Source organism: Gavialis gangeticus, unplaced genomic scaffold (genome assembly GCF_001723915.1).
Source record: "Gavialis gangeticus isolate Ggan-Ray unplaced genomic scaffold, GavGan_comp1, whole genome shotgun sequence".
Classification (NCBI taxonomy): Eukaryota; Metazoa; Chordata; order Crocodylia; family Gavialidae; genus Gavialis; species Gavialis gangeticus.
In genome coordinates this window covers 3324467-3341537 of record NW_017729001.1, presented here as the reverse complement: position 1 = coordinate 3341537, position 17071 = coordinate 3324467, and the positions used below count along the sequence as shown (strand labels likewise).

The window sequence follows — 17071 nt, the reverse complement described above, 5'->3', positions numbered from 1 at the left end:
GCAGCTGGAGTACTGCGTCTAGTTCTGGGCGCTGCACTTCAAGAGGGATGTGGACAACATGGAAAGGGTCCAAAGGAGGGCCACTCGCATGATCGGGGGCAGCAGGGCAGGCCCTACGAGGACAGGCTACGGGACCTGAACCTGTTCAGCCTCCACAAGAGAAGGCTGAGGGGGGATCTAGTGGCCTGTTACAAACTAGTCTGAGGGGACCGGCAGGTACTGGGGGAGTCCCTGTTCCCTCGAGCACTACCAGGAGTGACTAGAAATAATGGTCACAAACTGGCAGAGGGTAAATTCAGATTAGACATCAGGAGGCGTTACTTCACTGTCAGGGTGGCTAGGATCTGGAACCAACTTCCAAGAGAAGTGGTGCTGGCTCCTACTCTGTGGGTCTTTAAGACACGGCTAGACAATCACCTTCCTGGGGTCATTTGACCCCAGTACTCTTTCTTGCCAAAGCAGGGGGTTGGACCTGATGATCTGCTCAGGTCCCTTCCGACCCTACTATGAAACTATGTTAAACACTGCGGGCCTGAGGACTGAGCCCTGGGGGACCCCACTGCTCACTTGCCCATGCTCATTTGCACGCAGAGAATTAGGTGTTCAAGCAGTAAGTTTAGATGTGACAAAGCAGAACAGTGGGGCTTCCCCACGCCTCCCTGCCCAATTGAGGGCACCCAATTGCTCAATAACCAACCACTGAGGTTAGCCCTTTTCCAATGTTGGCAATAGATTTATAGTCTGGAATATGAAGATCAACAGCCCATCATATGTCGCTCTAATGGAATGCAAAATACTAGTCTAATCTTGTATTTAACACTGAACTGTTTACCGCAACAGCATCCTGCATCAGTCAGTTCCACAGCTTATAAATGAAAATCCTAATATCACCATTAGTTTTATATTTACCACTTCAACTCTCATGCAGCTCCTCTTTGTTCCTGATAGGGCAGCACTTGCATGCAAACATTTACACAACATCTTTGGTAAAGCTTTTACCCTGGGGTCAGACCATCAAAGCAATCTACTAGGAACTGCTCCATAACAGACACCTGACCTGGGAAAGGAGACTGTGTAGCAGTCTCACATCCTGCTACCACATGCCAGTAGTTCAACATGCATTGCTGCAGTCTGATGTGCTCATAACCTCAACTTAAGCCTGGTGCTCCTGCTCTTGTTTCTGAAGGAGATGGCCAGAAGAGATGAGGCGAATCTGGCTGGGTGGCAGTGCTGGGTACACAGCTTCTAGAGCTGAAATTTTTTGTCATCTTCTCCTGTGAAGTCAGAAAGGGTACTGTCTTCAGATTTTCAGAGAGCATCTGGGAGAACTGCACTCCAGTGGGGGAGATTTTCATTTTAAATATCTAGAAGTTATATAGGGTAGATGTGTTTGGAGTAGCTTAATCATTTTGTTTCTTAAGGGAGAAGGATACAAGCCCCAAATCTTACTTTTGTTACAGATATCAAAATTCATGTCATCTGAGCAGCCTTTGAAGGACCAGTGATTTGAGGGAGAAAGATTCCTAGAATGCTGGTCAGCCTGGCTATATTTTTTACCCATCTTTGAAGGTATAATAAGGTGCTGCATATCATTGGACACTGGGGGGGGGGGGAAGCGGGGGGAGCCTATTCCACCTATTAGGTATCTAAGACTTATCCTATTCCACCTTTTGTGTCCTTGAAAAACTATTCATGTGTCTACTTTTGGCCATCTTAGCCTTACATCTAAGTTGGAGAGGACCCATCCACCTTGTACATTAACTTATTTCCTGGGACTCCAGAAGGGTGAAAAAATATTGTAGTTAAATACTTAATAAATGGAACAGTATCTTGCCCTTGGTGACCAAAGAGGAACTTTTATAACTGAAATATACTGGGATAAGAATCAGTGCTTTGATCTTGTCCCCTAAATTGACTGAGTTTGCTTAGTGTCCTAAGCCTCGGAGGAGGAACTAGTATCTCTAACAAGAGAAACCCTGGAAAAACATATCAGACTTTAAGATCAGAAAGGATCATTTTGATCCCTTGCCCAGAAAGGTATTACATGGGAGAACTGCAAGGCCTAGAGAATTCCCAGTCCATTTGGGCTTCAGTTAGTTTCTTTCCAAGCATTTCCCATTCTTGCTCCTGATGCTCCCTCACTTTGGACACAATCCACCCTTCCTCATCATCCCTGCCCTGATGCCACATCTGTGGAGGCACCTCCTCCTGAAGTACAGCTCCCCCTGGAGGAGAAGACTTGGAACTACGATTTTCCCCTCCCAGCTCAACATTCATTCTTGATGACTGCCATGTATGGGGATCTAATGATTGAAGAGAACAATTTCATTTCCTGAATCCCTGCCAAAGCAGCTTATCCTCACCCTGGAGGAGGCAAACCCTAAATAAGTTAGAAAACTGGTACCCAAAATGAAGGCAGCCATAATGGAGAGCTGCAGCACCAGTTGCCATGCTGATGTTAAAGACAGTCCACTGGGAGACACTTGCTGCCGATGTCCTGTTGCTGGCAGTTAACACATATGCCTCCCACCAAGCTTGCCCCCTCTGTTTCCATGCCTTGCTGACAGATTTTTATGCTATTTCATGTGCATATGGTGCTGGTTTGCATATTTCACCGATTCAGGTCACATCGTGTACACATATGCTTCAGCCAACATTTGTTGATATTCTCTCGGTCTCTCTTCTAGTTCCAGTTTGGGGTGAAAGCCTTCCTTATTAGCCAATTTGGATACCCATTTACTGTGAATTACCAAGCCTGATTATTATTCATGAATGGATAAGTCTGAAATCTCAGTCCCTGCCATGCGATTTCTCTCCCTCTCGAATGCATATATTTAGGGAAAACAGGAGGCAGCGTGTATCAGTGAGGGACACACACACACACACACACACTCTCTCTCTCTCTCTCTCTCTGCACAGAAAGGGAAGGTGGCTTTTCACAGCCATAAATTACTGTTGAACTAAGGTATGAAGATCTGTCCCAATCAGCATGAGTGTTCACTCAGACCGGAGCTGACTGTGCTTGGTAGGACACACTATGTTACTGAGGGATACTGGATCACTTTAAATGCAGAGCCGAAATGGAAATCAAAAGTTAAGTGATACTTAGCCAACAACAGGCAAGGGCTCAGCAGAGCAGAATATTTTGATTTCTGAGTTCAGGAAACTGAAGAAGAAGAGAAACTGGGCCCAACACACACAGCTCAACTTGCAAAGCTAAGAAGGAAAGTCCAATGTGGCAGGTGTATTTTAGGACTGCTGTGCAATCTGTTATAATTGATTCCAGTTTTTCCAGAAAGGTAGGCAGAGGTTTTAAATTTTAAAGGGCATAAATAATGATAAAGGAACATAATTACTTGCTAAGGAAAGAGAGTCAGAAACACCATATTAAAAAACTTTGTAGTACACCTGCACAAACAGCAGGGATTCGTACTGCAGACTCCACAATAATAATAATTAGCACACATCTCCTGCAGCAGTTCCTAGCCAGAGATCTGTTTGATATTTAAAGATGGGGAAACTGAGGCAGCAAGGGCAAATGACTTGACAGAGTCCATGTATGCAGTAAGTCAGTAAGGAAAGCAAGCATGCAGCCCTTAGTTCTCCAACCTTGTTCTCTACTACCTTGTTTCTTCACTGATTCCCTTGCAATCAAAGGAAATGGACCTCTCTTTGGAATTAGAATTTTATGTACTATGATGATTAGGAGTAGCATTCTGCAGATGACCTTCTAAGTCCCCTCTAACCCTATGATTACTTGATAAAGGAACCTGAGGTTCAAATACTGAGTCATCTGGCTTGATGCTGCCATTATCCTGCAGCTACAGGGAATATGAAAACACACAGACTATATGGGCAGTCGAGCCTCTGCGTATAGGAGGTAAAGGGTTTGCAATTGTTTTTGCAATACCAAGGTACTCAAACAGAAGCAAGAGTGGGCATGGGATGCATACTGCATCATAAAAAGCATCAGAGGTTAAAATGGTGAGTAGAGACCTTCCCCCCTGCTCCTACTTTTCACCTCTGTAGGTATATAGGTAAAGTAAGTACGACTACAGAGGGAGAGAATGACTGCTGGCACTGAACTGCAGGAGTAAAGGTTAGAGATTAAAGACCTCCTTGCAAGGATTCAGCAGCTGGCTCTAGCCCTGAGGCTGAAAGGCAGCAAAAATGATGTGATAACACAAGATGAGAGTTTTTCCTCCCTCCTCAGCAAAGGCCTGGTAAATAGCCCTGCAGTGCCTGCCTGCTGCAAATACCTGCACTTGTTTCTTCCTTGAATGCTTCCCAGAGCTATAACTAGAATCTCCATACAGTTAGCCAGGCAAGGGCTGGGATAAAAGATTCCCTGCTTTATAAACCCATATATAGAAGAAACGAATTTGGAGTGCCTAATACTCACAAAAGTATGTGCTGGCCAGGATGAGCACAGTAGAGAAGGAAAGAAATCACTTGGTACTATGGTAATGGGAAAGGAAAGACACAGGCAGATGGTAAAACTTTCCCTGAATATCCACTGTTACAAGAGCACAACATGGGAAACGAGCACTGCAGACCTGAATGCTGCCTTAATGTGTATATGCTGGCTGAAAGCTAGCCCCTGGAGGGTTTTTTCTCCCCTCTTGTCTATGGTGTGGGATAGATCAGAGAAACTATACAGATCATGGCCAAGATTTTCCTAGAGGGACTGGTAATTTTAAGTGCTCACTTCAGACACTCTAAAATGTCTGATTTCTAGAAAGCATGGTAAGCTGCCCTCTCAAATTGACAGCTATTCAGAGTGTCTGATGTTTGGGTTCCCCAATCACTTCAGAAAAATTTGTTTCTTCTGTTCATCACAGTCTCTACTCAGTTGGTGTTGGTGCTGTCCAGTAGTATACACTGCTTGTACAATGACCGCTGACAACACCACTGAAATTAAAGCTTATTTTAAATGAAAACACGTTAGTTTATTTCAATAGAAAAGCTGTATTTAAATAAAAGCCTGATCCCAGTAAAAATAAATCCCCAGAGCTGAGAACATGAAAAGTATGGAGGTAAACTCTCAAAAGTCAGAAAATGCCATGTGAAATACTTGTAAGTGTGCAAGTGGATCCTGTGTACTTCACCATGGTTCGCTACAATCATCTGTCTGAGGTACTTATTTAGCCCGTTTCTATAGCATCTAGTTCCAACAACCTTTAAAGTATTCATCCTCACAGCACAGGTAAGGAACCATCTCTGGTTCACAGAGATGGAAGAGAGGCACAGAGAGATGAAATGATTTGCTCTCAATCTCAAAGGAGAGCAGGAAATTGAACCCAAGTAGTTCACATCCTGAATTAGTCCCTATAACCCCTTGAGCACCCTCTCTCTTCAGGCATTTCCTCCTCCCAAACTATTTCTCTGATGCAACCTAATGCCACACATTTCTCTCTACCTCAAACACACCTGAGCATTACCTTCTATTCATGACTGCAGAAGACAAAGCAAATTCATGCAAGTCATTGATATACAAGATGCAAAGCAAATTCTGTTCTAAGCAGTTTTTTTATGCTGCCTTCATCTTTGCAGGATCCAAAAGCCTTCCAGTTGTGTGTTAAGTGATGTGACTAACATGTCACATGTAGTTTGCTCTTCCTCTCAAGCTGGATGAGGCAGGACAGTCATGGGGAGCCAGGCCTCATTTGTTGCCAGATTACAACATGCACCTTACAAGGTGCAGAAAGCAAGACAGAAAACAGCATAATGTTCTACTGTGTTATTTGAAAGGAGCATCTCCATGGCTGGAATGGAGAACGATCAGAATAATGTACTGATACCTGAGCTGTAACTCTCCCAGTTCTACACTGAAAGGGGCCTGGATGCTGCTAGCAGCTTTTACCCTCAGCTGTTTGTCAGGAATTTAATAGGTTCTACCTAAGAGCTTAAAATTGTTTGCATAATCCAACACAAGGGATGGGACAGCTGTGGATCCAACTGCAGTCTTTTATAATGCTGTTAGCCCAAGCTTCCAAAAGGGCAGACCAAGGAAGTTCAGAATGGACATTTAGCTTCAATTACTTTGATAGGAAACTCTGACATTTACCTCAATGAAGTCAGAGTTTCACACCCAAAATTTGTAATATTAAAAAAAAATCACAAATGTGGGGGAGGCGAGGAGGGAGAACATGTTACGTATGCTTAGATTTACAATGCACCTGCGAAAGTCCAGCATCCAGATCCACCAGCTTTCAAGGAGACAAAAACCAACTCCTGTAGGTCTCTGAAACATAACCAATAGACAGCCACCAACAACACTTTTAGGAAGAGGCATAAAGGGATTTAAAAATCCTTTTTCCTTTTTATTGTTCAGTTTAACCAGCAGATAGGGATCAGCAAATGTTCATTCAGGGCCAGGATCACATTTACAAACGGTGCTTGCCATGCAGATTAAAGGCAATAGGGCTGGCTGTTAATCTTTGACACTGTAATCAGCCCCACTTCTCTCCACTCCATAGTCTTTGCTCTACTTACATTTTATTCTGTCCTGACACAACAGAGCCAGATTCTTAGCTGATAAAAATCAGGATAGTTCTACTGGAGTCAATGAAATATACCAGCTTATGCCAAAAGAGGACCCGAGCCATAATGTTAACACACACACACACACACACACACTCTCTCTCTCTCTCTCTCTCCATAAACTAACAACAGGACCATGTCCACAGTACCATGGGGACATGGCTTATGACTGGTGCTCCTAAACATTATCACAATACAAATAATAATCCTAGTTATTCTTGGATAAAACTCATTAAGATGAAGTTAAGACTAACAGTGTGCAGAAGTAGTTTAAGGGTAAAAACTATTCAAACTCACGAAGTATCATATGGTAGTTAAGGACTTTTGCTATTCGATCATTAGAAAAATTGAACACAAAGAAGTCTGAGGTGAATGCTTTCTCAAGGGACCCAATTTAAAAATTCTTCTCTTTTTTTTTTTTTTTTAAATCAATCAATATACTTGTCCATTCTCAGAAAACTAATTTGAAGTAAGTGTTGATTTGGGGTTGGGTACAGAGTTCTTCATACATAAAAAAGCTAGTTATGAGTTCTTGCTTTAAGAGTAGAAATTAACTTAAATTATACTATGGAGCTGTGATCAGCACCTTCATAATTATATATACATACACACAAACATGCAAAAGGCCTAAGCAACATTAAATAGATTTCTTTGAAACTAAATTGTCTGAAAAATTAGCCAATATCAAACTGCTGAACAAGATAAATATCATTAAGGGAAAAGAAAATCTTCATTATGTTAGAAGAGAAAAAACCCACACAAATGTTTTCCAGCCTGCTCACAGACAGGGAATAACATGTTTTAAAACATATCAAAGGGTTAAATTAATTTTCATTAAAATTTAAATTTGAGAAGGCTCCCTTCTCCCTTCCCCCTCCCCTTTGAACGTTTGACTGGCAACCATTTCATATTTCAATCTCGGCAGAACAAATTGAATTAGATGTTGAAACCAAACTCTGCTCTGTTCTCTAAAGCCTACATGCTCTGCTTGTGCTAATCCTTTTCGTTGCTGCTGCAGAGCACAGAGAAGCTCAGCAAGAAATCTGCCCCACCACAAAAGACAATGCAAAAAAAATTCAAACCCACAGCCCCGCAAAGCCTCGCTTAAATTGTCTTCTGTGTGACACATGTGCCTTAAAGGGACTAGAGTCAGATCCCCTCCCATCCCAGACCCTACTGCTGGCTGTCAACAGTAAAATGAATATCAGCTACTTGTTGTCTTTACCTCTAGGAAGTGAATCTGCCTTTTGGTCCAATCTTTAACCATTTTATAAACAACTTTTGGAAAATCATTTCAAAGGAACCTTAGAGATTTTATCCAGAAACTTAACTTCTCTTTTACATAATTTCCACTCCCTCCCTGCCCTTCCAGTTCTCAGTTCCAAATATGCAAATTCCATTACCACAAGCCAATTGGAAACCTTCCCATCAAAAGATGCATCTCTCCCTAGCCTGTCTTCTCAATTTCATGCTGTGAAATCATAATACTCTTGATGACCTCACAGCTAGGTTGAGACTGGTCTTTCCATTTGTTTTTTTCCCTGCCCAACAGCATAGTAGGTAAAAGCAGAATCAACTAGTGCACAGAGCAGGAAACAGGAATGCCGTGTTATTTGTCATTTGAAATATGGTAATGCCACAGGTACTTTGTAAACAGAGCAAAAAGGTAAACCTTGACACAGAGGCCATGTCCAGACAAACGTGGCCGTGCAGTATGCAGTGCCGCAAACACATTCAAGTGTTCTCTGCACTGCAAGGGCGTGCTGCCTGTACGTGCACTGCTTCATTTTTTTCTGCAGGTTTTCATGATCCCCTGGATATCCAGGGGGTCAAAAAAACCTTGTGGAAAAAAAAAAACCCAGAGCAGCACGCACACAGGCTGCATATGCCACTCAGAAGCGGAGCCAGGCTACCTGGAGCCACACTCTGGCTGCTGGCAAGGCTCTGTGTGACAGAATCACAGCAGCTGCAGCCCTGGGAGGCCCTCAGGACCCCAGGTAAGGCTGCTGGGGTGAGTCCAATGCTGGCCCCAGCCTCCCCTACCCCACCTGGGGTACCTGCCGTATGCCCAAGAGCATGTGGCACAGGTATTCCCCAGGGACAAACAGCAGTGGCACAAGTGGCACTGCTACTTCTCCTCAGGGAACCAAATGCCCATGGGAGTTTAAACAATTTTAATCCCATCTCTGCTACTAGCACGTGGTCTCATCTCAGGAATGCTGTTTTAACAGCCCTGTGCCTCAGTTTACCCACCTGTAAACTGAGACCAGTACCCAACAGCCTTTAAAGGATGCATTATGTTTACACACTGCTTTGAATATAAGAAGTTTTGCTCATGGGCTGGGCATTGTTGTGTGTGTCTACACTGCATGTAGAGTATAAATACCCAAGCTAGCTCAGGCACCAGAAGTAGCCCAGAGTTAGACACCCTTTCAATCCTCAAGGTGGCTCAGAGATCTCTACACTAAACTGCAATCTATGTGAGTGTACTCAACTTTCTCTGGTGCACACCTGGACCTACATCTTGGGGTTACATGTCAGGTAAAAGCAACAGTTCACTAGTCTCAAACTAGACGTACATGTCTGGCAACATTACAAGATCACCAGTGTAGTTCAGTGCAACTGAAACAGCAGAGGGTTGCAGGCTACCTGAAAAAGGTATAATGGCAGACACTGCTCTGGCCAGCAGCAAAGGACCAGAGTGGCAGACTGCCGCTGATCAGGGACAGAGCTGCTCGGGGAGTGCTGTGTGTAGATGCTTGCTCAGAGGCTGGCTATACTGCTCCTGGCTCTAGCCAATGCCAGCTGTCCTTTCCCCTTGTGTTGCTTTTTCCCCTCCTCCATGCCTTGTCTCTTGCTGCCTTCTCAAGAGGAAGGTGTTAACAACAGCTGTATCTGGAGGCATCCTTAAATTAAAGCTGTTCCAAAGGGACATGCAGTATTTCAAGGCCCTGTACTTATTCCAGATGCACTGTGTGAGGCAGGCGGTTATTTAACCCAGCTTGGATTATTCCTGCAGTCACGTAGCCACCTTCTCTTTTATCACAAGAGCCCCAATGCTGTGCATGCTTCCGTCACATACAGCAGCCCTGGAAGGCAGACATATTAGAAAGGTTATTGGTCAGCCGTAGGCCCAGATGTGTTTTGAGTCACTATTCATAAGGCCACCAGGGTTGTGGGTTTAAAAGAAGTCCAATAATAAGTAAGGTTATGAGCATCCCACTGCTAGGTGTATTGGTTAGTCTTGCAACAATAGACAACAATCGCTGAGAGGAAAACAGCCTCTCTCAGCACAATCTACGCTAAACACAAACAACACATGCAGCTGGGAGCTGCTGGACTTTCTGTACATGCATCAAAAAGGGGGTAGCTCTGGGGACTTATCTAAGGCTGAGAGGGATCCTCCCTGTACTTCCTTAAAAATAATTAAAATTAGACAATGCAAAACAACAGAAAACTAGGAAGCAATCCAGCATTGGCTAGGAGATCAGAATTAGCTTGAACATCAGCCCCCAGCATGTGAAGGCCAAACTTGCTCCCTTCCTGGGGAGTGGCTTTACAACCAGAGAAAACAATGCAGTCCCAGTAGCAAAGGTCATCTTAACCTTTTTCTCCCAGGCACAAGGGTTCCTCCTTTAGTACTCGGCCTCACCCCAGTCAGCGTTTGGTAACCTGCAGCACTCATTACAAGTGCCATGAGTAGCCCGTGTTGCATGCAACAGATCAAGGTGCGGACAGACAGCACAGCAGCACACAGAGCAGGAAGCAGAAAACAGAGCAGTACATCACGCCAGGAGCACAGCGGAGGGAGCAGAAAGCTCAGCAGCCAACCAGGCAGGGGAAGGGTATGAGACTGGTACTCAGGGAGGGTGTGGTGTTAATTTGTGGCAGGCTTGGTTTCCACTGCCCTATGTCATCCCCTTTAAGTCACTCCCACCTGGAGGTGAATTAATGAAATCTCTGCCTGACCACAGCAAATCAAAAGAATGCACCCAACCCTTTCTCAATACCAATACCTCCTTAAGAGTGGGATCTTTCCAGTCATACACCAGGGACAGAAGTTACACGTAAACCGGTTTAAGAAAGAAATCGGTTTAAACCTGTAGCAGAACAGAAGCTCAGAGCATATAAACCAGTTTCAAAATGGCTGAAACTGGTTTAAGATAAACCTGGCTGAACATAGTATCAGACTGAACTGATTTGAGTCAAACTGGTTTATGAAACTTCAGTCCCAGACTCTTTCCTGGTTCAAGTTAAATCAGAGCCCCCCAGTATGCTTTCCAGCCCTGGGCTAGCTTATGCTGTCCGCTCCAAAAAGCAGGGCTGGCCCTGCCCCTCTGCTCTGTAGCAGTGAGGCCTGGCTGACAAGGGGGTGGGGCAAGCCCAGCTGGGGATGTGCAGCAGAGGTGGCCCTCAACAAGACAAGCCCTGGCTGGGGCCAGGGAGGGGGTGTTAAATACCCCTCCCCCACTCAAATTTACTGCTGGCTGCAACTGTGGACTACAAATTCCAGAGGCACCTAGAAGCAGGAAAAGGAAGTGATGAGCAACCCTGCAGAGTCCTGGTTCTCTGATTTTGGACTGCAGGAAGATGAAGTGAACACACAGCCCATGCTGACTAGGTGACAGGCATGCTCTAGGACCCCCTGGCTTCTGGCCTTAGCCACTGCAGGCATGTGGCTGCATTTCCTGAATCAAAGGTAAATGTCTGTTCACTTCTGTTTCAATTTAATTTGTGCAGCTTAGACTAACCTGCAAAGGCTGAATCAGTTCAGGGTTTTTTGACTGTCTGTACTTAGCCATTATGTCAAAGTCCCAGGGAAAGAGTTAATATGCAAAATGGCATGGAATCTATAAAACGACTATGTTACTGATGTTCAAACTGGGTCAATCTTTTTACTCTTCTTACTAAAGATAAATATTTACAATGTATTATGCACATTTTGGGAAAATCCTTACCAAGTATTCAGCTCTAAGAATGAAAAAAAGTTCTACATACAGAGTTTTAAAACTCTATAATGTGCAAAAATGACTTTGTGTTGTAAACAGACATGTTGTAAGCTATTGTAATCTTACACAAGCTAGTCCTGGTGTTAGTTCCAATGGCAGGAAAGTAAAAAAGACAGTTTCACACCCAGAAATAGTACTGTAAGCTTCAGTGTAGATCCCATTACTGGCTCACCTAGGTCTTCTGCAAGATCAGGGCTGTTTTTGAATAGCAGCTTCTGATAGGGCTTCTCATAAGCCCTTTGCCTCCTTGTGGTGCCATTCAAGGACAAAAAGAGATGAAGTGTCCACAACCCTCTCTTAGCTCATCCACAATTTAAAGCATCTGATCAGCCTTTGGAGAGAGGTAATGAGGTGGATCCATGCAGTTGCCACCTCAAAAAAGTCAAAAGTTGCTCAAGGGGAAAGCATTTTTTTTCCTCAGTCACATTGTTGTGGATCCTAATGAAGGTGACTGGCAATCAGAGTCCCTTCAGGAAGCGGTAATGAGGAGTTCCAGTGGATCAATTGAACAATCATAGTAGTACCATTCTTCCCAGCTTGGCATCTAAGATAGCAGTACTACAATTTTTCCTTGACAAAACCTCATTCCTGTGATCCTGATGGATCTGCACTGACATAAAAAAGGAAAGATAGGAAGGCTATTTATAGTAAAAGTAGTTCTTGAAGATCTGATCATTGTGGATCCTCAAGACCCTTCTTCTTCCTCAGAATAGGAAGTGTAGCAAGCAAGAATCTCTTCCCTGAACTCATACAGAAACCTTTCTATGGTATCATTGAAATCACGTTTTTCTGTGGTAGGCTCTCATGAGAAGGGTACCTGGAGAAGGGATGTGGATGTGAATAGGGTAGCCATGGGCTACTATACCCAACATCCATTTGTACCAGGCCACTTTAGACCAAGCCCAATGAAAAGAGGCAAGTTGGATCCATAAGGCAATTGCTAGCTCTTGATTATTTCTTACAAGTCGACAGGAAATAGTTTCTTAAAATGCTCTCAGGAGATCCTTTCTGAGGATGATTTACAAACCACACACTTATGTGAAAGGAGGGGCAGCAGAGCAGACAGCTCCCAGGTTCCTTCTTGCTGTTATGGGCAGGAAAGAGGAACAGAGGGAGAGTCATGGTCACTCTGCTCTTGTGGCTCTCACATGGGAGCAGAAGGTGGCACAGGCACATGCATGGCTCCAATGAGCACCACCATTCAAATGTCCTATCTTACATGTGGAAGGCAAGATATACATACAGGTATGGTGGGACAGACAGACAGACAGACGGACACTGCTGCAAAAAATGTAAAAAGCTGTTTAGCACATACTTCCAAATGAAAGGTGAAAGTGTAGCCCCATCCAGCCACCTGCAGTGAACAGGAATTTACAATAAATGCACCCAATTAAATAGGCAAAACTACATTTACGCATGGAAACTCACCAAGCAAAAACTGCTGCATGACTGGAATATTAAGTTAAACTTGGCAGTAAGCATAGGAATGCTCATATCTGCAGGTAAGGATGAAATGTGCCTCTATATCTGTCCTCTGCATCATAAGTAAATGTCCTTAAAGCATGTGTAGCCAATAACATCCTGATGCACTAGACTCTAGCACCAGGGCTGGGCATTTCTATGACAGATTTGCTCTAAGGCTTTAAACACAGGTAGAGGGAGAGCTGTGATCTGCCATCATGGCTGCAGAAGGGTGCCTCAGGTCTGACTCCTAACATAATTAACCAGCATTAATTTCAACAGAAGCTATTACACCATCCCTAAAGCATGAACCCCTGGTTTCTTCCTTTCACCCCAAAGCCATGGAACACAAGGATGACATAGTGTCAATCACCACTGAAGACAGCATGAACAAGTTACTTTAAGTAGCTTAAACAGTCAAAGGAAGAAGGCCGCACAACAGCTAGAATCCTATTACATGCCACTTTGGGCCTAGGTGCCTTTTGTTTTGTGTCACTGCATTCCATTTCCAACATTTTTTTCCAGTGAATTTGGTCCTGAAAAGACAGTCAGAACATCTCTCCACACAACTGGTATTTCTGGGACTTGACAAGTACACCTTCCCACTGCAACAGGTCTGCTGGCATGGAGGGGTCTGACTGAGGCAGTCAGTGCTTTGCCTCACTCAGTATCTGGTCTCTCTGTTAGTGGTATTAATTAGCCCCAATTGTGAATATTGACCCTAGAAGCTAGACTAAGAGCAACATTTCTTCTCACATTTGCCAGCTAGTGCTAGCAGTGGGTCACCATCAACCAGGTGATTTCAAACCAGTGACTTAAAAGAGACAAAGAGCGCTGTATCACAAGCCCTCCTAAGCTAGCCACTCCCCTTGCCTGATGACAGTTTTTGGTGGGCGACTGCAGACTACCACATCAGTATCTGACAGCACAGATATCATCCAGCTGAGCTGGTAGCTTCTGAGTGACCTTGAGGTGCCTGGTCCCTACAGAATGAACCTTTGTTCATTCTATGGAGGTCATCAGTAGCAGCACGGGAAAGGAGATTGCCAAGCTACCCATTTTGTGGCAGCTACTATTGGTTGGTCTCTAGACAAGTTCTTCTGGCAGCCCATCTGCTTGCTCAATTGGAGCTAGGGCATGTGAGGGAGTTTGCTAATCTTGGCTTCACTGGGTTCCCTACTGGAACAAAAACTAGTATGTGTAGCAACCTAATGCAGTAATCTGGTGACTGATCTTAACTCAAAGCCCAAAGTGACTGAATTGGACCTGAATCTGATCAACCATTTTCCTCATAGGGCAAAAACACTGATGTGGGTGAAGATAGGTAGCACCTGGGGTTGGAGGGATGGGGGAGAAGGGGGAATTAAATAATAGGCCTGTTTCCAGATGATGGGACAGACAGCTTTTGTGGCTGGAGACTGGGAAATCAGGACTCTTAGTTTCTAGTCCCAAGTCTAAAACTGACTTAAAATCTTAGACTTCTCACTTAGCTGCTCTGCCTTGCTTTCTCTCAGGGGAAATACCTGGCTCATGGAGCAGTGTAGGGCTTACCATTTCTAAGGTACTTGGGGATGCTTGATGAGAAGGGTGGAATATACAAGGATGGAAAGACAAGAGCAGGAGCTATCTGAATGCTCAAAGGAAGCCTATTCCTTCTTTTTTCAAAATCCACTGCCCACTACAGGTGGAAGGAGCATGCACTGTACAAAAGTCTTGGCAAACGGTGAGCAGCAATGTATGATCCTGTGCTGAGCTCTCTGCTACATAATTGCCTCATCTCCATTTGTCTATTTGGACTGCTTGCTGTACCCAGTCTGACATGCAGGCTATAAGCTCTCTGGGGCAGGGACTCCTATCTAAACACAACAGGACTGTGTAAATCAATGACTGTATTGCCCATGTGTTGCCATAACAGGAACAGTAAAAAACAACTCATAATATGCAGTGCATTTTGAGAGTGACTGCCCGCCCTGCCCCAAGTACATGCACCTTTGGGGCACTGTGTAGCAGCAGAAGAGCCTGCTAATGGTCTCCATCATCATCATATTCCTCTTCTATCTGCTGCAGGATTTCATCCAAAATCACGGATTGCTTTTTCTTCTTTGAGGAACCTGCATAGGCCCAGACAGCAGGGAATAGGGTGGGTGAAGAAGAGAGAAGAAAGACACAGTTACAATAACATCTGCACCTCGATGCAATCCTTCTGCAAAGTGATCCCACAACCTGCTTATACTGAGCCTTCTGCAGTACCAGCAACAACCACATCCAAACCCTTTAGTGTTGGCACAGCAAGAATAGGATTTGGGTGTTTCTGCCTCAAAGGCTCTCCTGCTCAAATTACACTGCTCCATCCTGATGCCTTCTAGAAGCTAAGCATCACTTCCAGTGGCAGAGGAGGAGATGGCCAAGTAAGCCCATGCTCCAGTCTCTGCTCTGGTAAGGCCTGGAACAAGGGGTAGGAAAAGAGATGATTGGCTGGGGAAGATCCCATGCTGCTCATACTCTTCCTTAAGAGCAGAGGAGAGAAGAATAATTCCAGATCTGGAAGTGGCTGTTCCCTTATCTTTGCAGAGGCAGCAATGGCAGGGCAGGGCAGTATAAGGGGCTTGGAGAGTGCATCTCTCTCCGCTTCCTTCTTTTAAGATGGGAGATGTGTGCGAGGTGTGATCAGGGACCGGACTGTAGGAGGGGTAGGAATCCTCTAGTGAGAACAGACCTTTGTGCCTCATTGGGCAGTGTCTGTGAGAAATGGATGTCTTGAAAGTTCATGTCAGAAGCCTGCCTGGGAGGTTTAAAGCATTCAACAGGGGAGGCAGGAGGAAGAAAACAAAGCATCCGGTCTCAGAGACGCAAGGGTGAGGGAGATAAGTTAACCTGGAGACCATTCCTTATGCCAAAGGGGCACCTCCTGCACAGGGGAGCAGGTAACCAGCAGCCTCCCCACCATCCCCCCTGGACAGGCAGTGGAGGAGGGAAGTAGGCTGCCCCCCATCAGCCCTTGACCATCTCCCAAGCTGCCTTTACAAATCACTTGCTTCTCTCCTTGCTAGTTCTTCCCCCCATTCCCCAACTCTCTTCACCATCTCATCCCCTTCCCACATAAAGCCCTCAACTATCATTTGCTTCTTTGTAATAATCAAGCTCTGGCAGCACACAATGGCCTCTGGAAATTGAATTTGCAGGGAAGTAATGGGAGCTGTGGCAGTGGCAGCAGCCAGAAACAGAAGGGCAGGTGCAGCAAAGCATGAACTAAGTGCCTGTCACTCTCCTGGCTCATGTTAACGATGGGGCTCTGCCACGGAGACGAGCCTGATTTCACTCTGATCCCCAAAAAGGGGCACTCCCTGGGGCTAAGCATTCCACAGGAGCAAGGGCACTGTGAGGAACAACCACAGCTCTCTGCCACCAGGGCCAGCTGGATGTTTAACTCTTTGTAGTGGTCCACTGGGCTAAAGAGCTTTTGCAAACAATGCAAATAGGCCCTGCTTTAGAAAAATACACTGGGTCTCTTGAAATGCCAGCTTCTTTACACCTCCCTCCTCTACTGAATTCATTCATAAGGAGCAAGAAAAGGGGGCATGGAGTCTCCAGACAGGATTCATGCTAGTAAGGTTTCTGGGTACCAGAAGCAAGGCAAATGTTGCCGAAAGGTAGAGGAAGAGAGACCAGCTTCGTCTGACACTTATCAGAAGAGGCTATGATCCATTCCAGATAGGACTACACTCTGTCTTGGAGGTACAAATACTTGTGTCCAGTGATCACCACCACACCTTCTTGACCTGCCAGACTGATCCCAAATGTTACTTGTGACTTATGCTGTGTTACTCAGTTGTGATTAGTTAATTAAGTCACATGGTCCTTTACTGGCCCCATCTTTGACTGCTGATGCCAGCACAACTGTTTGCCTGACACTAGCTCTTTGGGAATGTTTGACATTTGGGGTAACTTGCTTGGGTGAATTATTGTCCAGAGAGGACCCAGAGGGCAGTGTGCACAGCTGGGGTTAATTAATTTAAGATGCCAGGGTGAATACCCAGGAAAAATTTAGCACTTGGCTG

The 17071-nt window shown here is 44.8% G+C and overlaps 1 protein-coding gene across 2 annotated transcripts in view; it reads right to left on the bottom strand.

Moving 5' to 3' along the window:
- Positions 1–17071, bottom strand: part of RBM19 (RNA binding motif protein 19) — a 156105-nt gene that overhangs the window by 11130 nt on the left and 127904 nt on the right. Inside the window, exons 24-25 of one of the 2 annotated variants that reach the window (XM_019506690.1) lie at positions 15003–15124; positions 8523–9632 (exon numbers count right to left, since the gene is read on the bottom strand). In XM_019506690.1, the coding sequence (XP_019362235.1) occupies positions 15036–15124 (89 nt within the window). In that variant the 3' untranslated portion in view covers positions 8523–9632; positions 15003–15035. Of the gene's footprint in view, positions 1–8522; positions 9633–15002; positions 15125–17071 lie in introns of those variants that run through there. The other variant, XM_019506689.1, reaches the window with a different exon arrangement.